Consider the following 25703-nt stretch of genomic DNA (forward strand, 5'->3'; position numbering starts at 1 on the left):
GATCTTTCTCCTCCTCTAGTCAGTCTCATCCACCCACAGTTAGAAACACCTCCCTAGGGAACACATTTAACCCCTTGATCGCCCCCTAGTGTTAACCCCTTCCCTGCCAGTCACATTTACACAGTAATCAGTGCATTTTTATAGCACTGATCACTGAGCACTGTCCCAGAAGATTGCAGGGAGGGAGGGGGGAGAGGAGAACTTCCGCTCTGCGCCATGAGCAGACGTGGGAGCTGCATACCTGTCAAAACTAGGTACCAGCCCCCCCCCCCCCAAAAAAAAATGCCATGCCAATTGGGAGGAGGTACCAAATGGGAGGAGGTGACAAGGGAACTAGAAGAGGTTTTGGAGGAACAAAGAGAACAATTTGGTTGGTATTTTGAGGCTAGGTTACTGATGTAGCTATTTTAACCTTAATAGGTTGTTTTACAAGGTGAGGGTTCACATATACTTTAACCCCTAATGACCAAGCTCCAAACACATCTTAATGCCTGAAATCAGTTTTACAATTTGGTCATGTGTTTCTAAAACTGCACATATCTTTTTACCTACTTAGTGTATCCAGGTGAATTATACTGTATTGTTCCAGGACAAATTGGGCCTTCATTTGGTGATAAATGGTAATGGATATCTCCTAAAATTTTTTTTTTATTATTAACATGGTAAAAAAAAATTTTTTTGGAATTTTACCTTTATATTTACTTGCTATTACCATAACCCACCAACAAAGAATAAACCAAAATAAACTCTCCTACTCTTGTCAATCGCAGCAATGCCACATATGTGTATATTATTTGTTGTTTGTACCTGTAGACACAACAACTGTGCTAAACTGGAACATTTCACTCACTTTCCTAAATCTGCGTTAGGTGTACTGCCCTGCAGAATAAGCACACAGCGCTCTATAGAGGGTTGGTAGGAGTGCTCCATAAAGGGTTGGTAGGAGTGTACTTCCTGAAACCTGTGCTAAGTAGTATCAACTTTATTGGTTTGATCACTATTTACAATCAAACTTCCAAGGTATGTTTGATCTGATTAGTGCCTGTAAGGAACTTCTTGGTACTTGCATTTATGTTTACATCAGGTTTTCTTTATGTAAGGGACCACAGGGAAGGTGTTCCAGCATGACCAGCATGTGTGTTTTAGGATTGTCAGACTGCAAAATGGTAGTGGGGTGTGTGGATGCATTACAGCAACGTATGGGTGAAAAGCTGAACTACCCAGCAGGTATTCTTACCTGTAACCATCTCATTTAATTTTCAAGTACAACTATACATCTCTAATAAATGTGACATATGCATCAGCTCTGCACAGCTCCATTGATACTGATGTTATCCCTAAAAAGTGCCTCCCCGCTGTACTTTAAAAAAAAAATGCATTTTCAATCTCTATCCAGCGCTTCCTCCATCTAAATGGTAAGGGTGTGTTGGTGTGGAGGTTTAATCACCATTTCATCTTGCGTTCTGAATCCCTGCAAATGATTGTGGAAACTACATTGCATTCTTGGTGCCATTTTCACATAGTAGGGTGTAAATTGACTACAGTGATTAAATATAATGGGGTGATCGTTCTGTTTGGGGCGGTGTTGGGGAGGGAAAAGGCATTCTATTAGGATGAGGAGGGGGAGTACTTTGCTGAGAGCACCATGTCAGACTGTAGCCCCAAAGACTATAGTGAGTGCAATCCATGATTACTGACTATTCGGGGGGAATGCAGAAGAGTAGTCACTACATGGAAGGTAGTGATAACAGAACAGCATTGAAGTATTTTTTTGTTATCTAGCAAATACACAATTTTTCATATGCACAAATACTAGCATAGGCTTTGAATGCCATTGCTGTATTAGAAATTAGTGTTTATAATAATTTCTCTACAGTTCCAGTTCCACTTACAATTTTCACTAGGGTTTATCCTCAACTGCTCTGGTTATTCCAAAGCCAAATGATGGTGCAGCTCTCCATGAATGGATTCAACATAATGTATAAAAAATGTAAATATTAGTTCAGATGTCTTATTACTGCCTTTTGGAGAGGGAGTAAGAGGCCAACAACAGGGGGACAGTACTCTACCGATGGAGAATACAAGGCAGAAGAAGCAAACTGGTGTCTCTCTACAACTCTAATAGTAGCGATGGGTGGATTAGAACTTTATGTAGATGCACACCCTGAACATATTCTTTTTATATTTTCGGACAGTATTAGATAATATTGAATGGTATTATGTGGGAATGTGAAATTTTACTCCAAATTTCTCCTGCTGTACATTCTATGATGTTATAGCAATAAGTTTCACATTGAAACTAGTTAGAATATGACAACTTGATTTCTACTGCATGAGGCACGGTTCTGCTTCCCTGTGGAGATTTAATCCGATGAAAGCATTTATGGCACATACAAGTTTGTTTAATGAATTAGCAATCAGGAATTTTATCTTAGGTTGTGTTAACGTATTGGAGTTTCTGATGACTGTGGTAGGTACAGGCGGTGCACACTGATGCAATGCTGTAGACCAGGGGTCTCAAACTGGTGGCCCTCCAGCTGTTGCGGAACTACAAGTTCCATCATGCCTCTGCCTGAGGTAGTCATGTTTGTAACTGTCAGCCTTGCAATGCCTCATGGGACTTGTAGTTTCTCAACAGCTGGAGGGCCACCAGTTTGAGACCCCTGCTGTAGACACTGAAGCTCCCTCCTCTTTTTACAGAAAAATAAAATCAGTGTGTACAAAGACCTCTAGTCACCACAGAGATAACTTTATGTGCTCTCTATTCACACTGATGTAAACATAGTTCTCCTTAATAGAGAGAGCATTATTTTCCAGGGGTGCCAATTCATTGCCCTATATGTTCTACTATCCAATTTTTTTATATTTCACTACGGTCAGGGCTAGAAAATGAAATTGTTTTCCAACATGCAATATTTTGTTTATCATCATGAGAAATATATAAGGTTTAGGGTTCTTGCATGTGGATGCCAAAAATGCCAAGTTTTTAGGCAATTTTTTATTTACTGGTCTGAATGCAGCCCATTGCTTTCACTGGGTTTGTACACACTGGGCATAAATATCAGTAATTATTGCCACATTTAGATCAGTAAAAAACAATACAAAATCTGTGTTACTGGTCAATACATGTGTAAATCCCACCTTCCCTATTGAACGGTACATTATAGGAACATTTACATGCACACTGTATGGGCTATACTCTTGTTTTTAGTGTCGGAATTTTTTGTCTGGAAGATCTGGCATTCATACATCCATACCACCTGCGCAGACTCTTAAAGTGGTTGTATACCCGCAAATCAAAAAAAAAAAACACTGTAAGGCAAAGGCATAATGAGCTAGTATGCACCGCATACTAGCTCATTATGAAATACTTACCTTAGAACGAGGTCCCGCATCGCATCCCGGTCAAAACACCGAGGGAGCTGACATTTTCAACTCTACGTTTCTTCCAGGTTCGCGGCTCCAGCACTGTGAGTGGCTGGAGCCGCGATGACATCACTCCCACGCTTGCACACGGGAGTCCTCAGTTCTGGCAAGGTCCGACACTATACGCAGACCTTCACTGCGCATGCGCCTCTGACGTCAGCAGCTGCATGCAAGGTGAATATCCCCTAAACTGTGTAGGTTTAGGAGATATTCATTTTACCTACAGGTAAACCTTATTATAGGCTTACCTGTAGGTAAAAATGTCAGAAAAGGGTATACAGACACTTTAAGGGCCATACACACAGGCCGAATATCGGGCGGCGTGGGCTGCTTCAAAAGAAACCGCCCAATATTCAGCTTGAGTGTACAGCAGCCAGTCTGTTGAAGGGGCATGACCGAAGAAGGTCTGCCGATCGGCATCCCATCAGCACTTTCAGCCAATGGCTGAGACTGCTAACCGGTGTGTTCTCCGGTCAGAACAACATTGCATAGTTAGTACAGCGACTCCTCCCGAGCTCTCCAGTTTTCTTTTATTTAGCCCGCTGGGTTGAAGAAAAAAAATTAATAGTGTGTACTAGGCTTTAAGCCTCTTTTACACGGGTGTACTTAAAGCGGCTTATGACATCATGCACAGCTCTCTCTCACTCTCGTGAGAGTTTGCCAGGAAGGGAGGGGGGGGTGAGACATAAGAGGGTCAATCAGAGCTGCAGAGCTGGAGGTGTGCCTCTGTGTGTGTAAATCCAGGCAGTGAACAGGCAGCAGCTTCAGCTGCCCACAGTTAAAATGGTAGCAGCCAGACTCAGTGGGGGGCAGGCATGTACTGGCCATTGGGACTACAGGGAGTTTCCCGGTGGGCCGATGGCTCAGTGGGACGATTTCAGTGACAGTGGACCGCTGCCTCCCTCCGGTCCTCTGTCCCCCCCCCCCCCCACAGTGCTCACCTCCTCTCCCTGGCTAGTTATGCAGTGCACCTGAATACAGACATGATGCTCAGGAGTCAACACTGAGAAGCTCATCATACGATCTGGAAGGAGGGCGGCCTCACTTTCCTGCCTAATCTTGTCCCACTGGGGGGGGGGGGCGCCAAACTGATTCTTTGCCCCAGGTGAAATAATGTCTAGCTTCCCCACTGGTACTGCCTATAAGAGAAATAATGTAGAACGGCTAATGGCTAGTGAGGGGGGGGGCTTGGGTGGCAAGCCGTCATGGGAGAGACCTGTCAAAGTGGGCCAGTCTGGATGAAGTCCAGGGCCAAATTTTTGTCCCAGTCCAGCCCTGGTGGGGGGAGGTTTCTGCAGCATATTTGGCAAGTACAGAATCACAGTATATATAAAATAATATGCAAAGTGGTTGGAGGGAAGCTTCAGAATGGCAAAGATGTTTTTATTACAAATGATGTGAGCAGACTGCTGTTCCTCTTTAAGCATACACCTGCTTGAGGGCTGCATTTTGCCTACTTGAGATGCACAGATTTTCCATGCATCCATGTGCAGGAAGTCCCATTCACGTCAGTTGGGACGCAGTACTTGCACAGACACAGCCACTGCTCCCAATTTGACATCCTTGTGGGTGCGTGTCCCTGAAATCACACTGTGTTTAGGGACACCTAGCAATGAACAAGGCCTTATAGTGGTTTTACAAATGAAACAGAAATCCTCACCTGTCTGTGATTTTCCAGTAACTTGGTGATCCCCCCACCGCTGTAGCTATTATTATATGTTAATCATTTTGGTGGCGAATCCTTTTTGAGAACTTGTGGGGAGCTGTGTCTAAAAACTTGATTATTTATATTGGAAATCATCTTTTATGCTGCATTATCTCTTTCTGATCCAGATGAATTGTCAACTTATGGTTTAGTTTATATGCTGATCAAAATCATACTCTTGTCTAATTTTCCAGTCTATCTGGAACACAATAGATAGAATTTAATTTGCAAACGTTAATGACCTTGCCAGAGACTGGAAGTGGTGTTTATCTGTTTTCAGTCATTTGGATTAAGTTGTTGGAGCATTTTCCCTCCTAATACAATTGCATGTCATAGAATCACAGCTGGAAGGAACTGGAGGCAGGTGATCTAGCCAGGCATAATTAGCTTATTCACTTTTTTATCCTGGTGACTAAGCATTCTGTCCCATGTACAATCACCAAGCACAGTTCTAAGTGTTGTATTGATGGTATTTATTTTACAGAACCCCAGCTGAAAGGAATTGTGACAAGGTTATTCAGCCAGCAGGGATACTTCCTGCAGATGCACCCAGATGGCACCATTGATGGGACCAAGGACGAAAACAGCGACTACAGTAAGGAAAATCACCCTTTTCATTCCAATTATAAATCATGCTTAATGCCTGTTGAGTCTCCTATCAGGGACTTCATTTGCCTTCAGAAACAAATGACTTATAGAACAGCTGTTCACTGCAGTATTTAACTTGTTCAGAACCACAATATTATATGTCTATTTCTACACTAACACAGACCTTATGTATGTATATAGATAGGCTTCTTGTAATAGACGAGAGGAGTAGATATGTCCAGTCAGACAGTACCATTTATTAAAGGTGCTGTCCAGAAAAAAAATATGCACAATTATTTTAACCGCTTCAGCTCCAGAAGATTTTACCCCCTTCCTGACCAGAGCACTTTTGCGATTCGGCACTGCGTCGCTTTAACTGACAATTGCGCGGTCGTGTGACATGGCTCTCAAACAAAATTGACGTCCTTTTTTTCCCACAAATAGAGCTTTCTTTTGGTGGTATTTGATCACCTCTGCGATTTTTATTTTTTGTGCTATAAACAAAATAAGAGCGATAATTTTGATAAAAACACATTATCTTTTTGCTATAATAAATATCCCTCAAAAATATATAAAAAAACATTTTTTTTCCTCAGTTTAGGCCGATCGTATTTTTCTACATATTTTTGGTTAAAAAAAAATCGCAATAATCATTTATTGATTGGTTTGCGCAAAAGTTATAGCGTTTACAAAATAGGGGATAGTTTTATGGCATTTTTATTAATAATTTATTTTTTTAACTAGTAATGGCGACGATCAGCGATTTTTATTGTAACTGCGAGGTTATGGCAGACATGTCGGACATTTTTGACACATTTTTGGGACCATTGTCATTTATACAGCGATCAGTGCGATTAAAAATACACTGATTACTGTGTAAATGACACTGGCAGTGAAGGGATTAACCACTAGGGGGCGGCCAGGGGTTAAGTATGTCCTAGGGGAGTGATTCTAACTGTAGGGGGGATGGGCTGTGTGTGCCACTATGCTGATCACTGCTCCCGATGACAGGGAGCAGAGATCAGTGACACTTGTCACTAGGCAGAACGGGGAGATGCTGTTTACATCAGCATCTCCCCATTTGTCCTCTCCGTGAGGCGATCGCAGGTATCCCCGCGGCGATCAAGTCCGCGGGACCCGCGACCCGCCGGCGGCGCGCAGGCAATGGCACGGTGGGGAATTCAAATGGACTTACCTGTAAGTCCATTTGCCCAGCCGTGCCATTCTGCCGACATACATCGGCGTGCGCCGGTCGGGAAGTGGTTAAAATGTTTTGCTCATGTTATGGAAAAATGTTGTCATGTAATATGATTACAAAATGGAAGAAGGCAATGTATAATTCTATTATGTGAGTACTCTATTATTGCAAAAAAAAAAAAAAAAAAAAAGAAAATGCATATGGTTCTAAGGTACCTACGACTCAAAAACTAGGAATGGACAGCAGTGTATGGGAACCATTTTATTCAGCATATCCAGAAAGATTGTAAGCAGTGTTGGTACCTAAGCACTGAAATTAAATTCTTGTCTTGTCACGTTTAATTAACAGGGAGAATTTAGGCCTCATGCACACTGGGCATTTAGCCCCTGTGCATTTTTCTGTGCCTGGAAGGTACAGGCATTGGCCTGCAGCCTGCTAAAATCAGATTGAAATACGCTGCAGTTGGATGCTTTACTGAATGGTACTCATTTAGGGCTGTATACATTCAGGGATGTATGCCCAAAATGCAAGTATTCTGCATGCAAGGCATATGGCCCTGATGACATAAGCCACAAAACACACGTAACACTCAGGACAGCGTCTAGCCACATCCAACCGCAGAGTACTTCAGCCTACCAAAAATTTTGACAGGCTGCAGGCAGCTGGGCTGAACACTGTAACTGTACCTCCCGGACACACAAAAACACTGACATTTGTCGATAAACACTCAGTGTACATGTAGACTTAGACTGTTGCTCTCTACTTGAAAGGTTGCAAAATATTCTTTTAGCTGTGCATATACGGTTAATAAAGTTCAATAGGATTGAGCTGCAACAACTGTAAATATTCTGGTAACCTACAGTAGCTCACAAAAGTGAGTACACCCCTCACATTTTTGTAACTATTTTATTATATCTTTTTCACATGACAACACTGAAGAAATTACACTTTGCTACAATGTAAAGTAGTGAGTGTACAGCTTGTATAACAATATAAATTTGCTGTCCCCTCAAAATAACGCAACACACAGCCATTAATGTCAAAACCACTGGCAACAAAAGTTAGTACCCCCTAAGTGAAAATGTCCAAATTGGGCCCAAAATGTCAATATTTTGTATGGCCACCATTATTTTCCATCACTGACTTAACCCTCTTGGGCATTGAGTTCACCAGAGCTTCACAGGTTGCTACCGGAGTCCTCTTCCACTCCTCCATGATGACATCACGGAGCTGATGGATGTTAGAGACCTTCCTCCACCTTCCTTTTGAGGATGTCCCACAGATGCTCAATAGGGTTTAGGTCTGGAGACATGCTTGACCAGTCCATTACCTTTACCCTCAGCTTCTTTAGCAAGGCAGTGGTCGTCTTGAAGGTGTTTTTGGGGTTGTTATCATGTTGGAATACCTTCCTGCGGCCCAGTCTCCAAAGGGAGGGGATCATGCTCTGCTTCTGTATTTCACAGTACATGTTGGTTCTCTCAATGAACTGTAGCTCCCCAATGCCGGTAGCACTCATGCAGCCCCAGACCATGACACTCCCACCACCATGCTTGACTGTAGGTAAGACCCACTTGTCTTTGTACTCCTCACCTTGTTGCCGCCACACACGCTTGACACCATCTGAACCAAATAAGTTTATCTTGGTCTCATCAGACCACAGAACATGGTTCCAGTAATCCATGTCCTTAGTCTTCTTGTCTTCAGCATACTGTTTGCAGGCTTTCTTGTGCATCATCTTTAGAAGAGGCTTCCTTCTGATACGACAGCCATGCAGACCAATTTGATGCAGTGTGCGGCATATGGTCTGAGCACTGACAGACTGACCTGACCCCCCCACCCCTTCAACCTCTGCAGCAATACTGGCAGCACTCATACGTCTATTTCCCAAAGACAGCCTCTGGATATGATGCTGAGCACGTGCACTAAACTTTTTTGGTCAACCATGGCGAGGCCTGTTCTGAGTGGAACCTGTCCTGGTAAATCGCTGTATGGTCTTGGCCACCATGCTGCAGCTCAGTTTCAGGGTCTTGGCAATCTTCTTATAGCCTAGGTCATCTTTATGTAGAGCAACAATTGTTTTTTTTCAGATCCTCAGAGAGTTCTTTGCCATGAGGTGCCATGTTGAACTTCCAGTGACCAGTATGAGAGAGTGAGAGCGATAACACCAAATTTTACACACCTCCTCCCTATTCACATCTGAGACCTTGTAACACTAACAAGTCACATGACACCGGGGAGGGAAAATGGCTAATTGGGCCCAATTTGGACATTTTCACTTAGGGGTGTACTCACTTTTGTTGCCAGCGGTTTAGACATTAATGGCTGTGTGTTGAGTTTTTTTAAGGGGACAGCAAATTTACACTGTTATACAAGGTGTGCTCTCACTACTTTACATTGTAGCAAAGTGTCATTTCTTCAGTGTTGTCACATGAAAAGATATAATAAAATATTTACAAAAATGTGAGGGGTGTACTCACTTTTGTGAGATACTGTATATGCCGGTTTGTTTATCTCTCCTATTAAGGTTACTGGCTGCATATCATAGCATGTCTTGATCCAAAATTCCAGATAAGCAAACGCTTAGGAGTACTCATCCAGAGTGGAATGTCACTGCACTTATTGTATAGATTCCAATTATATGCCACTGTACCACAATGTTCATGAACCCATAAAACTGTTTATTGTAGAATCAGGCAAAACAGTCTTTATACAAATAAATATACAGTAATTAAAATGCACAACAGCCACAAGCATGCATAATATGCCAAAGCAGTTAACAGCCTATGGTGTGAAATGACATCCAAAAGAAGAGTAGCTTACTTGGCCCTGAACTGAAGATGGTGACATGCCAGAAACTGCGGTGGAGAGGGAGAAGCCATGACTGGTAACTTCAAAATGAAGATGGGAGTACCGGCATGCCACCATCTTTAGTCCGGGGCCAAGTAAGCTACTCTTCTTAGATGTCATTTCACACCATGAGCTTTCTGTGAACTGCTTTGGCATATCATGCACACTTGTGGCTGTTTTATTTTGTGTGTGTTTTAACCATATAGATTTGTATAGAGACAGTTTGTCCAGTTCTACAATAAACAGTTTTATGGGTTCATAAACTTTGTGGTACAGTGGTATATAACCTATACAGTAAGTGCAGTAACATTACACTCTAGATGAATACTCCCAAGCGCTTGTTTATTTGGAATTTTGGATCAAGACTTGTTTCACATCACTCCTGGTGTTTTACCTATTGAGCTGCTGGGCTGATACAAGCACTAAAGACTACTCTTAAAAGATATATACTATTGTGGTTTAGCGCCTGCATTTTATGTTTTATGATATATCATAGCATGTCCGGCCATAGAGCACTGATCTGTATGGGGTCACCTTTTATTCATTAAATTCATTATGACAACAGAATACATATAGTAAGCCAATCTGATTTTCAACATGGGCACCTGCAAATACTGTAGTTGCTGACTTTTATAAAACAGGTACTTACCAGCTCATGGTGTCCAGCGCTGTCTCGTACAATGCCAAAATGTTAAGCTGCGGGATGTGTGACTTAAACCCAGGAGGCTGCAGGTGGGAGGTAATGGGGGTGGTGGTCACAGACCGAGCAGAACACGGGGTACAGCTGTACCCCGTGTTCTGTGCATGTCAATGCATTGTTTGTATGGCCTTTTGTCAGTTGCATTTTGTGAGTACCCACTTTTATATAAAACATTTTTATTATTAAATTATCTTTGGTAATGCACTAGGTGTGTGTGACTTCTTCTGTTTTTCTTGTAGGTGAGGAATGAGACAATAGGAGCTAGTGCCTTATGGGAAAGGTACTTTTCACCCAATATAGTATGAAGGGGGCAGAATATACAATCTAGAAAGTGAAGGTCCATTTTTTAAGCATCAGACTCTGACAAAAATATAGGATAGATTTATTATGCATAATGTGTAATAAAAATAAATCATTGTGTAAAACATTATTTTTATTTTCTTTTTATCTGATTCAGCCCTTTTCAATCTAATCCCTGTGGGTCTACGGGTGGTTGCAATACAAGGCGTAAAGGCGGGACTCTACGCGGCCATGAATGGTGAAGGTTTTCTCTACAGCTCAGTAAGTCTGGTGTGCTCTTTATTAAACTTTTAGTCTAAAGTGAGCAGGACTTGTACAAAATTCTAAATAAATATACAGTATACAAAAATGTTGACAGAATAAAAAGGGGAAAAAAACCCTATAAATTTGCAACCCTAAGGAATTATATAGTTTAGTGCAAAAGCTGCTCATTGCACTGAGAATTGCATCTGTGCACGATCATTTGCACAGAAATTAAAATATCTGACATAAATGTGTGTGGTCCATTGTGTATGTGTGCTGCTATTTTAGGTTTTTATGAGATTACTGGACATGAAGTTAGCTGAGTACTGGAAAATTTTATTCCACGCTATATCACCTAACCTTGTGTATCTCTCCATTAATGGTATTAAGTCTTTTACATGAACCAATTTGTAATATATGGCCTTTGGTCCTTTCAAGTCAATAAACCTTATTTATTTTCAAATCAATATTTATTATTTATAAAGACATTCTTCTGTATAGCATATTACTCATAGTTAAGTAAAAAGCAAATAAGTTACCAGTATTCAAAATGGGATTATTGAAACATGAAATGGCTGGTTATGTACCAGTGACTTTAACATTTATGGAGAACCACGCAGGTGAGGAATGTGGCATGAGGCTTGTAATATCCTTTACCTCCATGTTTTTTGCATTTCTTGTCCACCTAATGAGCAAGTCTTGAGCAAGCTTTTCTACTTCGTCTACTTCCCCAGTATTAGGCCCTGTTCATACCAGATGCATGGTCATGTATGTGCTGTATTTTTAAGCGCAGCAAAATTCAAAATACAATACAACGTGCATGCATCTGTTGCTGTCAACCCAGCCTAATGCACATAAGGATCAGATTTATCAGGTTTCTTTTGTATTTGCATAGGCAACAAATGTTCTGCTAAAGCTTTCCACACAGATTTGATCTGATATTAGAAAAGTGTTACAATTATCTAGCATGAGTAGCCACATAGGTATTAGTAATTTTTTTAATCTAATACATTGGCTTCCAAACTGTGGCCCAGGGGCCAGATGCAGCCCTCTGTTTGCCTTTCTCCGGCTCTTGGGGCACTATTTCTCTCTCTGATACAAGACACTACTTCCCCCACCCACACCAACGATGAGGCACTATTCTTCCTACTAAACCAATGATGGGGTACTATTACTCCAACTCACAGCAATGTTCAACCCCTCTAAAGTCTGAAAGACAGTACTTAGCCCTTTACTTAGAAAGTTTGGAGACCCCTGATCAAATGGATGGAATCTAAATAAATCTGAATAAAATCTGACTAGTGTGTGGCCTGTTTAGGTTAGTGGATGTTTGGTCATGTCCAGCACACATAAACATATAGAAATTAACTTTAGAATGAATTTAAACAATTTTAACATTAGATTCTAAAGCAGTTTCAACACAGCTGGTTTGATTTATCAAAATAGATGTAAAAGCATCTACTAATCATCTCACACTTATATCATCTAGCTTAATATAAACAATGATCACCTTAAGGTTATCATATCAACGTTCTTTGCATTTAAAAACTGTAACATTTAAGTGACTTTTGTCCTTTAATTACAAGATTGATGTATCTTAATATATATTGTGAATTGCAACTGGATTATACATGTTGGACTTTCTGAAGACGTTATATAATACTGTAACTGAAGCATAAAAATTGAAATCCCCATGACATGAGGGTTGGTGGTAAGCAGGCCCCCTGCTATGCCGATACCAGCCCAAATCATTTTCAGTGCTTTTTGGTGGGGGCCCAATCAAGATGCTGTAGACTTTCAGTACTGTGTAAGGTGGTATGAAAATGTGTGTGGACAAGTATGTTCAGCTTGCCTACCCATGGCTGGAACATGTTAGTATTCCCTGCCCTGGTGAACACGTAAAGGAATCCATTGACTTACAATTATGCAAATAAAGTTTACCAAGCACAGAGCAGAAAGCAGACACAAAGAAAACTTTAAACTCGCAAGCACCACTTTAATGTAAACAAGTCTACGAGTTTCCTTTTTTGAGTCACCTCTTAAATAAAAAAAAACAAGCTGAAATTTCTTTGAAAACAGACCAGCCTTGTTTCCAGGAAATAATAAGGATCGAGAGGGTTCATGCTCTCTCAGTTAACAGCTCTACCCTCCTGAAGATCCCCTTAGGCATTTTCACATTCTTCTTTTTCCCAAGAATGAGGCTTCAGACACCCTACTTTTGAACAATCGACCTATCTGTACGTTAGGATAGTCTTAGTTATTGCATAACTTCCCTTACGGATGATAAGAACTGTCACCTGCTCTGTGATACACTCTATTTATGCTACAGTTTCGATTGACTTTATGATTTACTATACTCACAAAGCTGTTGCATGCTGGATATTCCTATTTTCATTAATAAAATGTTTTCGGAAGAAAAAAAATCTAAGATTTTGGAGTTAAAATCATTTAAAGGTTTAGTATATGCTAATCAATTTATATACCCATCTGGGAGCTGGACCATGGGAGTCTCACAGAATCCCATAATCTAGTATATAACAAATCTTTATGATATGTAATCACTCTGAATCTAGAAGCCCCAAACCAAAAATTAGGAGAGCTTTCTCCCCCCATAATATCCTTTGAGCATTTATTAGAGGAGATGTGGTGCGTGACAAACACCTGGAAATGCTTTATTTCTTTAAGGATCTTGTGGTAAATGAGGTGTCTTTATATTTTCAACTCTTCTTATACTGTGGTGAACAGGTAAAGCGTCTTCTAGTAAACTAGATTCAGCAAATAAGCTGAACTGGCTGGATCATTTCACACATTTCTATATTTCATTGGATAGATTATAGGCTGGGGGTACATAATGCAGACTATCGTTGACAGATGGAAATAGTTTATGACCTTTTGTGATAGAGGTCAGCAATTTTAAAGTCCATTCTCTAGTCTCTTGAGGGACCCGGGAGAAAAAAAAGCCCAAGCCTGGTAGCACAAACTTGGTTCTGAAGAAGAAATCCAACCCTGACTTAAAGCACACCAATCTGTTCAAACAGGAGCTTTTATTATATCTTTGAAAATCAGGATTGTGGCTATTCTTCTGTGGTTCCCCTTTATTTCCATCACAGTATGATTTAGAGTTGATGTCTACCACACTGATCACAAAGGTTCTGCCAATATATAGCTCTGGGGTTTTGGCACCATGTTGATTTTATCTTCTGTTCCTTCTGTGTAGTGAATATTAACCTCTTTGAATTGTGGCCTATAGTCAATACACCGACATTTGGTTAATTAAACATTGTAGATTTAATCAGCATTTTAAAAGTTACATTGTTTGAAAATCTTACATTTGTTATGACAATGTGCTTTTATCTATATTTATAAGAGACAAGCAAGATGGCTCTATGCTGTTGCTATTCCCAATATTTCAGCTCTGCTTTGGAGCCTTTAGGGTAAGAGCATAAGGAATCAAAAATAATGTTCTTACTAAATACCAGTTATTGGAAATTAAAGTACATTTTAAAGCATTGCTTGTTTGTGCTTGCACAATATTTACATGCAATATTCTTTATGCATTCTTTAGGCTTCTGCTCTTACACCTTTTTAATAAGATTGCTCTCTTACAAGAAATGGCTTGTTTTTTATTTGTTATATACCTTCTCTTTGCCTAAATACATATATTTCATATATTTGTTCTTGAGCTATTCTCGTTTTGTCCTTTTTTAATTTGGCATATTTAGGGTAATTTAGGGCATCAGGGTGTATTTCAGACAGTTTAGTTTGTTTAATTCTGTGTTCTATGTTTTTGTTTATTTGTTTCATTTATTCCCCCCCTTTTTTGCACTTTGTCTATGTGTCACTTGTGTCACTTTTTCATTTTGCTTTTTCTTCACTATCTGTTTTTCCTTTATTTAGTAACAAGAAAAAAATATTGAGGCTATTTAGGTGCTGTTTTCGGGCAAAAAAAAACAGGTCTAGAGTAAATTAAAGTTCCCATTACCCTCAGCTCATTGCACCCTTAAAACCACCTTTGGAACAATTTAAAGCTCACATCACCCCTAAAAACCTCCAAAAACTCAGATGTCATTGAAAGTTCGTGATTTTCTATGAAATTTGGGGTAAATGAGAAGTCTCAATTTTACTCATGCATTAAACCTATTTATATTTATTTATTTGTGGATGAGAGGAGAGAAGGGTTGGGCAAACCACGGAATCTAGGCAGGGTTGCCAGCTGTCAGTAAATTTACAAACTATTTATAAAAATCTGTGATTTTTACATCTGTCTGTAAATATCAGGGCTGATAATTTGTCTTACTGTGTTGAATTTTTAAGTGTAAATCAGGGGAAATTGCTTGTTATGGGTATAGTCAGTGTTTCCATATTGTGTTTATACTGTTTTTTCAGGTTGTCAGTAAAAGAATGTGCTCTGTCAGTGAATTTTCCACGTTTTGTCAGTAACAAGTGCAGTGCTCACAAACCCAAAACTAGAATGATAAAATTAAATAGTCAAAAGAAATAATCCTATGAATCACAAAAATCTTACCCCCAATGTCTCCCTTCAAGTACTAACTAGGCCCAACTCTGCTTAGCTTCTGAGATCAGACGAGATCAGGCACAATCAGGGTGGTGTAGCCATAGGCTCTACCCCCAATGTCTGTTACAAAACAGAAATATGTGTAATCACAGTGCTTTACCATGGGATCTCCTCTCTGCCACCCACAGAATGCCTTGTATTCAGTGGAAAGAATGTAAGACTTTTGGTGAATAGATGAGGAGAGCATAAGAGGGAGAGCAAAGCAACTCTTTTCTTTAGACCCCTTTCACACTGAGGCATTTTCAGGCGCTAAAGGGCTAAAAATAGTGCCTTTAAATGACCTGAAAAATGCCTCCCCTGCAGCCCCATTGTGAAAGCCCGAGTGCTTTCACACTAGGGCGGTGTGCTGGCAGGACGTTAAAACCAGTCCCGCAAGCAGCATCTTTGGGGCCCATTGAAATGAATGGGAACTGCTGCCGAAGAGCCTGCAAAACGCTTCGGCAGCGGTGCTACATGGGGGCTATTAAACCTTTCTTCGGCCGCTAGCGGGTGTCAAAAGCACCCTGCTAGTGGATGAAAAACACTACTAAAACGACATAGCTCTTTACCGCTAGCTCAACCGCGACTGCAGTGTGAAAGAACTCTTACTGTACACTAGCCAGAACTATAAATCTGGGCAGCAGAAACTCACAGCTGATACTGGTATTTGGCAGGAATAAAACATTTGTAGCATCCCCAGCCACCATCCAGGCATAGCTGACAAAATGTTACACATACATTTTTGAACCGATCACAAAAAAAAACAACTTTCTCCCTGAGATCCACTTTATTTAAATTAGCCCTTTTAGGTTGTGTAGGTTTGGGTTCTGTTTGGCATTTCAGTTTGAGCTACATGCTTACAAATAAAATCAATGTGCTCATTCTGTGTACAGTAATAAAAGAGAATGCCAGAGGGCATAACACATTGTATGGTAAAGTTGTTTGATTCCAGGAACACATTGGGGTTGATTTACAAAGGGATCCAAAACTATTTACTTACATGCAAATAGAATAGTCACTGAGCTTAGTAAATACGGTGAATGATAATAAAATAATGATAAAAAAATAAAAATAACAAAATGAAATCACGTGCAAGAAAAAAGATACATGATACAGCAAAACTTTGGTTTGAGAGTAACTTGGTTTGAGAGCGTTTTGCAAGACAAGCAACATTTTTTAACTTTATATACAAGCGATGTCTTGATATACAAGTAGTGCCATGTCACAACTGAGTATAAAAGAGAAGAGAGGAGCCTCTAAGTATAGCAATATGGTTACATTTAATGAAGGTACAACATTTAGCAACTCACATGGTTGATGATTAAAACAGGCACATCTAAGTATGCAGGCATCCGGGGTAAAGCTGACCATCCTCCACACCACCATCGACGTCATCCCTTCCACACTGTGCTCCACGAGCGCTTCAAGCCTCACTTTCAGAACGCTCTACTGCAGGGTAGTCTTCCCGGTCACAATTACAGACTGACAGCGGTGAGAGCCGGCGGTGCGGGGGATGTGGACAGCTTTACCTTGGATGCCTGTGCCATGTGCTCCTTCTAATCATCAACCATGTGAGTTGCTAAATGTTACACCTTCATTAAATGTAACCATATTGCTACACTTAGAGGTGCCTCTCCTCTTTTTTACTCTGTATCTAGTGCTTGATTTTGCTTGTAATCCCCTTGTGGAGGTGGCTATTTGTGGATGAACATTTTATGGTTATACCACCTATCACATTGCTATAATCTTTTTATATGGACTATAAACGGAAAGATTTATGAATAAATGGTTGTGGAATGAATCATCTGAGTTCCCATTATTTCTTATAGGGAGATTTGCTTTGATATACAAGTGCTTTGGATTACATGTTTCTGGAACTAATTATGCTCGCAATCCAAGGTTTTACTGTACATTTTTTTTCTTTGCTTGTGATTGAAGTGATTAATGTCAGCACAGCTTTACACTGATGACCAAGCTCAGTATAAAATTCACTATACAAAGAAAACATTGCCATAGCTCAGTGAACAGTCTCTACTACTTTAGTGAATCAATTCCACTGCCATATGCTTCCATAATGATTTAGGTAGGATGAAAATGAACAGTTAAAAGCTAATATTCCTTTTTATGAACTGCTCTTAATACCCTGCACACCAGAGTTCAGGCTAAGAGAGGGAGTGCCAGCACATTGAGCTAGTCAGGATCTGCTGCATTGCACTGTGTTGTCATCCTAATTAGTTTCACACGTTGGATGATGAAGCAGTAGGTGTTTACTGTATAGAGGAGGGGGAGAGCAAAGAGAGCCTTCAGTGTGTGGTGCTGCTGGAGACAAGATGCTGCATGGCTGCGTCCTTATATATTCCACACGCTGCAGAGCTTCTTCTTAATATATTTCACACTGAAAGATGAGGAAGTAAGTGTTTAGAGCAGCTTATAGGAGGGGGAGAGCAAAGGGAACCTTCAATGTGTGTTGCTGATGGAGACAGGATGCTGCAAGAGCTTCAACCCTCCTGGCTATATACAGTGCCTTGAAAAAGTACCTTAGTGAAGGTTTTGCGAACCTTAGTGAACAAACAGCATCATAAAGGCCAAGGAACACACCAGACAGGTCAGGGATAAAGTTGTGCCGAAGTTTAACCACTTCAGCCCAAGAAGGATTTGCCCCCTTAATGACCAGGCCATTTTTTGCGATACGGCACTCGTCGCTTTAACTGACAATTGCGCGGTCGTGCGATGCTGTACCCAAACAAAATTGACGTCCTTTTTTTTCCCACAAATAGAGCTTTATTTTGGTGGTATTTGATCACCTCTGTGGTTTTTATTTTTTGAGCTATAAACAAAAAAGAATGACAATTTTGAAAAAAAAGCAATATTTTTTACTTTTTGCTATAATAAATATCCTCCCTAAAAAAAATAAAAACACAAATGTCTTCCTCAGTTTAGGCCGATATGTATTCTTCTACATATTTTTGGTAAAAAAAACCCCAATAATCGTATATTAATTGGTTTGCGCAAAAGTTATAGTGTCTACAAAATAGGGGATAGATTTATGGCATTTTTATTATTCATTATTGTTTTACTAGTAATGGCGGCGATCTTTGATTTTTATTGGGACTGCGACATTGCAGCGGACAGATCGGACACTTTTGACACTTTTTTGGGACCACTGACATTTATACAGCGATCAGAGCTAAAAATAGCCACTGGTTATTGTATAAATGTCATTGGCAGGGAAGGGGTTAACACTAGGGGGCGATCAAGGGGTTAAATGTGTGTCCTAGGGAGTGATTCTAACTGTGGGGGGATGGGACTGCCTGGAGGAGGAGAAAGATTAATTGTTCATACTTAGTATGAACAACAGATCTGTCTCCTCTCCCCTGACAGAACAGAGATCTGTCTCTTTACATTGACAGATCTCCATTCTGTGTCTGTCAGGAGCGATCGTGGGTGCCTGGCGGATATCGCGGCCGCCAGGTACACGCATCGGCTCTGCCATCGCGGGTGTGCTCCCTAGTGCTCTTAAAGTTGCCGACATATAGCTACGGTGATTTGCCCAGGAGAGCCAACCTTCCACAGTGTAACTGCGGCGGCTGGTCGTCTAGTGGTTAAGGCAGGGTTAGGTTATTAAAGAATAACCCAAGCTTTGAACATCTCACAGAGCACTGTTCAATCCATCATCCAAAAATGGAATGAGTATGGCACAACTGCAAACCTACCAAGACATGACTATCCACCTAAACTGACAGGCAGGGAAAGGAGAGCATTAATCAGAGAAGCAGCCAAGAGGCCCACCATGGTAACTCTGGAGGAGCTGCAGAGATCCACAGCTCAGGTGGGAGAATCTGTCCACAGGACAACTATTAGTAGTGCACTCCACAAATCTGGCCTTTATGGAAGAGTGGCAAGAAGAAAGCCATTGTTGAAAGAAAGCCATAAGAAGTCCCATTTGCAGTTTGCGAGAAGCCATGTGGGGGACACAAACATGTGGAAAAGTTGCTCTGGTCAGATGAGACCAAAATTGAACATATGGCCTAAAAGCAAAATGCTATGTGTGGTAGAAAACTAAAACAGCACATCACCCTGAACACACCATCCCCACTGTGAAACATGGTGGTGGCAGCATCATGTTGTGGGATGCTTTTCTTCAGCAGTGACAGGGAAGCTGGTCAGAGTTGATGGGAAGATGGATGTAGCCAAATACAGGGCAATCTTAGAAGAAAACCTGTTAGAGTCTGCAAAAGACCAGAGATTGGGCAAAGGTTCACCTTCCAGCAGGACAACTACCCTAAACATACAGCCAGAGTTACAATGTAATGGTTTAGATCAGTGGTCATCAACCCTGTCCTCAAGGCCCACTGACAGGCCAGGTTTGCAAGATAACTGAAATACATCACAGGTGATATCATTTGCTGCTCAGTAATTGTAGTATTCTAGTTTGCATCTCCCCAAGGTAATACATAAAACCTGGCTTGTTGGTGGGCCCTGAGGACAGGGTTGATGACCACTGGTTTAGATGAAAGCATATTCATGTGTGTGAATGGCCCAGTCAAAGTCCAGACCTAAATCCAACTGAGAATCTGTGACAAGACTTGAAAATTGCTGTTCACAGACGCTCTCCATCCAATCTGACAGAGCTTGAGCTATTTTACAAAGAAGAATGGGCAAAAATGTCACTCTCTAGATGTGCAAATCTGGTAGAGACATCCCCAAAGAGACTTCTAGCTGTAATTGCAGAGAAAGGTGGTTCTACAAAGTATTGACTCAGGGGGGCTGAATACAAATGCACACCACACTTTTTACATATTTATTTGTAAAACATTTTGAAAACCATTTTATCATTTTCCTTCCACTTCACAATTATGTAACACTTTCTGTTGGTCTATCACATAAAATCCCAATAAAATACATTTACGTTTTCGGTTGTAACATGACAAAATGAACACGTTTTTCAGGGCACTGTACTTTGTTGCTGGGTTGTGTGTATCATAATGCTTGCTAAACACAAATGAAATGATTTTTATAGGTGTAATAGTTTAGTTGTCACATCTGTATCCCTGTGTGTTTAGCTTTTTGATTTATTTATGGTGATCCAGCCGGTCAGTCCTAGGGTGGCTCTGCTCTATTGAGGAGCAATGAAGCCACCCTTGGACAACAGCATTTTCAACCTGTGGAGAGGATAGTGTTACATGCAATAGCAATTTTAAATGAACTTGACTAAGAAATTGAAACCAAACTAACACTTTTTAATTAATTACAGCAATAGTTGTATGTTCCTTCGGAATATGTGTTTTACATAAATAACCATTGTAAGCACCCCTGTCAGTGTTAGATGGTTTGTCTCAACCGTCTAACTGCTACTATGTCTGGACAGCTTGGTCTGATAAAGGAATTTGAAAAATAACAGAATTACTGGCCAGATCACCAGGTGAAAGGAAACTGACTAAACACTGAAGTGTTACTAAACCCACAACAGTAAAATCAGTCTGTATATGCAGTAAAGCATGTTTGTTATACTCACTGTGGAACCTAAGGGGTTAATCCTGTGTATTGTGTAAAAAGGCTGTTTGATCCTGTCCTTTCTGATCTCCCCCTTCTTCCACAGTTCCCAATCTACCTCCTGATAGAACAGAGCTTTGCGGGCACTCTGCACATGCTCAATTTTGTGTGTATTGCTAGAGATTTTTTTTTCTTGGGAGGCTGCATGTAATCAGTACAGGGCCAATCAGCACTATCCAGACAGAGGGTCAGGAGTCATGCAGCCTCATAGGACAGTCAGAATAGAATGAAAACTCCTCCTACAAACTTTAACCAGGCACTCAAAGAAGTCATAAGACTGGTATATACTGCTGATGAGAAAAGGTATTTAGCAGTTTATATTTACTAAAATAATTGCATTTCCATGTTCTGTGTACTGTGGGAGACCAGATACAGTGAATGCAGGGTCCTGGGTTTAGTAACACTTTAAGGATGGGTTTACATTTGTGTAATCTACTCTGCAGCCACTCCAGAGATGTAAGAACCAGCTCCATAGAGAGCCGAGCAGTCTCCTGTCATGTCAGTTGGATGCGGGGAAACCCAAATCCCAATTCGCAACAATGTGAACCCAGCCTAAAGCTTTAGTAAGCTTCAACATATTACATATTTGCTTTTGGTTTAAAATATGCTTTGTATGGAATTTCTTTTTTAGTATTTATAACATTAGTTGAGTTTTAAAGGTGGGTCCACCCAAAGTGGTGTATCAGTTACGAGTGAATGCTGGTGTGTTGGCTTACCCCTAAAAAAATATAAAATTGTAAAATCAAAGCTGCAATTTTATTTAAGAAATAGGCTGTACCTATACTGTATTTCTTAAAGCTATCCCCACTCACATACTGCATTGTGCTCAGAGATTGATGCATTTGGATGCATTGCCCTGAGTTTGAAACACAGTGCTTGTGAAAATACAAGGCAATACATATTTCCGCATAGCGTCTTGCCAAAAAGTTACAATGGGAATGAGCTCTAGAGTCTTTTTAAAGTGGTACAAAATTAATGTAGACATTGATACAGTTATTTAAAAATTTAATTATTCATTTTCTTTTAAAGTGGTTCTAAAGGCACAAGGTTTTTTTACCTTAGCATATTCAGCATAGTGGCGTCGCTATGGGGACGCGAGCAGCCCACACCCGGGTGCCACCCACCAGTCAGGTGACACCATCAAGGTGCTGTCAAGTCCCCCCATCAGTGTAGTGTGAGTGCAGGCTCTTTTCTCTGCTCAGACTAGCAGAGAACTCGGCACCGCTGTGACAGGAGAAAGGCGAGCTGCAGGCTGTCAGAGGTTTCCACCACTCACCCCCCTTTCTCCTGTCAGGGAGAAGAGATGGCGGCTCTCACTAGGTTCGCTGCCCAGCTTCCTGCCCGCTCCGTTCCTTCCCCATTGGCCATAACTGAGGGCCAATCAAAGGAGACTAGGAGAGGAGAGCATCATGGGACATGTAGTCCCGAACATTGGGGGCTCCATTTTCCACAGGGAGGAGTCTACAGCTCGATCAAGAGAGCGATTGAGAGACTGCAGCCTGGAAAAAAGCTGAGGGAGTGAGTGCTACGGGACAAAGCAAGAGGAGTGCTGGGCGGAAGCCAGAGAGAGAGTCACGCTGCCCAACGCCACCAGAGAGAGAGCCACGCTACCCAGGGCCCCCAAAGAGAGAGTCACTTTGCCCAGCACCACCATAGAGAGCCACTCTGCTCAGCGCCACCAGAGAGAGAGCCACGCTGCCCAGTGCCACCAGAGAGAAAAAGACTGAGCCACTGCCAGGGTACAGACATGCTACACTACTGACCAGAGTCACCCTCTGGGAACCCAGAGTGAGCGATCGCCCAGACGGCAGGATCACTGCTGTAGTTTCGCTGGGTCTGATAAGAGGGCCTATCGGCCATTATCCATTACTTATCCTAGGGACTGTACTACATACAGTTGTCAAAAAGGGGCAGCGCATGGATGACCTAAAATGATGCCCCCCCCCTTGAAAAAAATTCTGCGGATGCCCATGGATGGGGGCTGCTCTGTGCAAAACCATTACACAGAGCAGGTAAGTATAACATGTTTTTTATTGAAAAAAAAAAAAAAACCTTTAGAATCACTTTTTAACTTTGTATTATTAAATCATTATCTTTAATTGGTGGATGCAGACTGGTATAACGACATTGTTATATAATATGGAAGACGCCTGATAACAGACTCGGTTAGTAACACAAAGGGTTTTATTTGAGTGCTGAGTAAAGCCTCAGAAGAATCTTCCATCCCTGTGGGTTAAACCATACAACAATGGGAGTAAAAAACAGGATTTAGGAAAATCAGTTTATTAGATTTGCTGGAGAGATATTTATTTTTTACTGCTATATTAATCTTTACTAGACTACTGCTGGCAACAAGGAAGCATCCTATGATTGTATGCACTGTGAACGCAGACCATGTGCGAAAAAAAGGAGGGGAAAATAGCTTTGGTATTTTTGTACATATGTGTTAAAACACCAGGTAACACTGAGGAATTAAATCATTTATCTTACTGAGGCGTTAAGTCTGCTTCCTGACTGACTGCGTGGGCTCATAAGATGAACCAAGAAATCCACTATGCACTTTCTTTAAAGTGGTTGTAAAGGCTAAAGGTTTTTTTTTTTTTTATTATTTTTTTTTTTTACCAATACAATCTCTGCATTAAGGTAAAATTTTTAGGTACAGCTCCCCCTCTGCCCCACTGAATACTTACCTGAGACCGATCTTGATCCAGCACTGTGCCCGAGAGCAGTGGTTCTCATTACTCTCTCCCTCCTCAATGAACTCAGTGATCGCAGCCATTGGCTCCTGTTGCTGTCAATCAAATTGAGTGACAAGGGAGCAAGGGCGCAGGTGTATGATGCACACAGTGTGGCTCAGGAGCAAGCCCAGATGAGTACCCACCACTTGCTGAGGGACTCAAAAAACAGGAGAACCCAGGAGGAGGAGGATAAGGCTGCTCTGTGCAAAACCATGTTCTGTATGTAGAAGTACAGTCATCCCATATAAGCAAGCCAGGTTAGAACCAGTATAACAAGAATATTTTCTGTATTAAAGGAGAACTTACTTGTATCTGAGCACCACAAACTAAAAAGCTATTTAGTTCATTTTTAGTATTCAAAGAAAACTGGCCCATCCATCCATGTCTCCATGCTTTATTATGTTGAGAAATTACTAGCATTTTTAGCCGTGGTCATCTTGAGTAAGAACAGATGATCATGTAGCATTTACTTCTTGGAAATCATCTGCCCTTAGCCCAGGCATGCAGGCAGGAGGGTGTGCTTGTCCAAGAAAGCCCCTCATTAACCCCTCCAGATAAAAAAAAAAATGCCAATGAAGACTCCTTGGATATATGACATCATTTTTACCAAGGCCAGAAACTAGAAATCAACTGAAGAAATGTAAAAAAAAAAAAAAAGAAGTTTAAAACAAGTAAATATAACTTTTTTTTCTATTTGCTAAGGCTAGCAGCATAAGGATTAAAAAATAGTTAATATTGGTATTGATTGAGAGAGTTTAGTTTCACTTTAAGGTGGTCATCAGTGGTGTTGTTTGGGTGTCTAAAAGTGAGGTCTGGCTCGGGTTAGTAGGTATGAAGGAGGGAAAAGAAGGTTGGCTGATGCAGAATTCAAGAACTTTCTCTGCTCTATTCGTGTATAAGGATATTACTCAACATGAAGGAATAGTGGCAACCAGGTACAGTAAGGCTTGGTTCACACTGTTGCACTGTGGTAAGGTGCACTACAAATGCATGCATTGTGTTGTGCAACACATGTCTGATGATGTTGGGGGTGCCAGTAAGAATGAATGGCACCACAGTGCACTAACATGCAAAACATAGTTTTTTCTGCGCTGGTGTGCTTTTCATTTTTTAATGGCATCGCAATGCTCCTTGCCAAAACTACATACACCTTTTTTGGTGTGTAAGGCAGCACATTTAAATGTATAAGTCACTGTTATGCAGCGCATATTAACATGCATGCTCATTACCTGCAACATTGTGAGGCCTGTCGTATAGCTATATCGGCTGGTTCTCCCATTTAAATATATTTATTGACTTCTGCATCTCCTTATTTTAAAACACTACCATTTGGATATAATAAAGTTATCTTAATGCTGATATGGGTTTTTATATATTGAATGAATTAGACCTTTGCTCAGGGTTTGTAATTTCTTTTCTAAAAAACAGCTCCCCCGCACCCTCTTCTGTGGGTCTGGTCTGTTCATTAAAATTGCCCAGAGACCCTCAGTTATAAAAAGAAACTGTTATATATTTGTAGGTTATATTTTTCCCCAGATCTTTGGCTAGATGAAAGCTCTTTTTTCACTGCATCATCTCTAACAGTCAGATAGACACTGACACAGAGCAAGCATTTGATGTTATATTTTAAAGGACCATTAAGCCTAAATGTAAGTTTATCCAGTATGAAAAGGTATCTGTTATTCACACACATAAAAGTTCTCATACCGTGACAGGACTTAAGATGTTTGACATTATTTGTAACCTTGTTAGAAAATGCATTGTAGAATAGGTTTGCAAACTTTTCTAGGTGACATAAAATGATTTTTAATCATGTACTGACCATGTATTTGTAGATCTGTCCTCTCCGC

General features: G+C 40.8%; 1 protein-coding gene across 6 annotated transcripts in view; it reads left to right on the forward strand.

The window, feature by feature from the left end:
• The window catches only part of FGF12 (fibroblast growth factor 12), a 648489-nt gene that overhangs the window by 438517 nt on the left and 184269 nt on the right, over nucleotides 1-25703 (forward strand). For all 6 annotated transcript variants that reach the window (XM_073626389.1, XM_073626388.1, XM_073626387.1 and 3 more), the window contains 2 exons: nucleotides 5616-5726; nucleotides 10922-11025. In XM_073626389.1, coding sequence (XP_073482490.1) covers nucleotides 5616-5726; nucleotides 10922-11025 — 215 coding nt within the window. The remainder of the gene's footprint in view (nucleotides 1-5615; nucleotides 5727-10921; nucleotides 11026-25703) is intronic.

This window comes from Aquarana catesbeiana, linkage group LG04, assembly GCF_042186555.1.
Source record: "Aquarana catesbeiana isolate 2022-GZ linkage group LG04, ASM4218655v1, whole genome shotgun sequence".
In the NCBI taxonomy this organism is placed as follows: domain Eukaryota; kingdom Metazoa; phylum Chordata; class Amphibia; order Anura; family Ranidae; genus Aquarana; species Aquarana catesbeiana.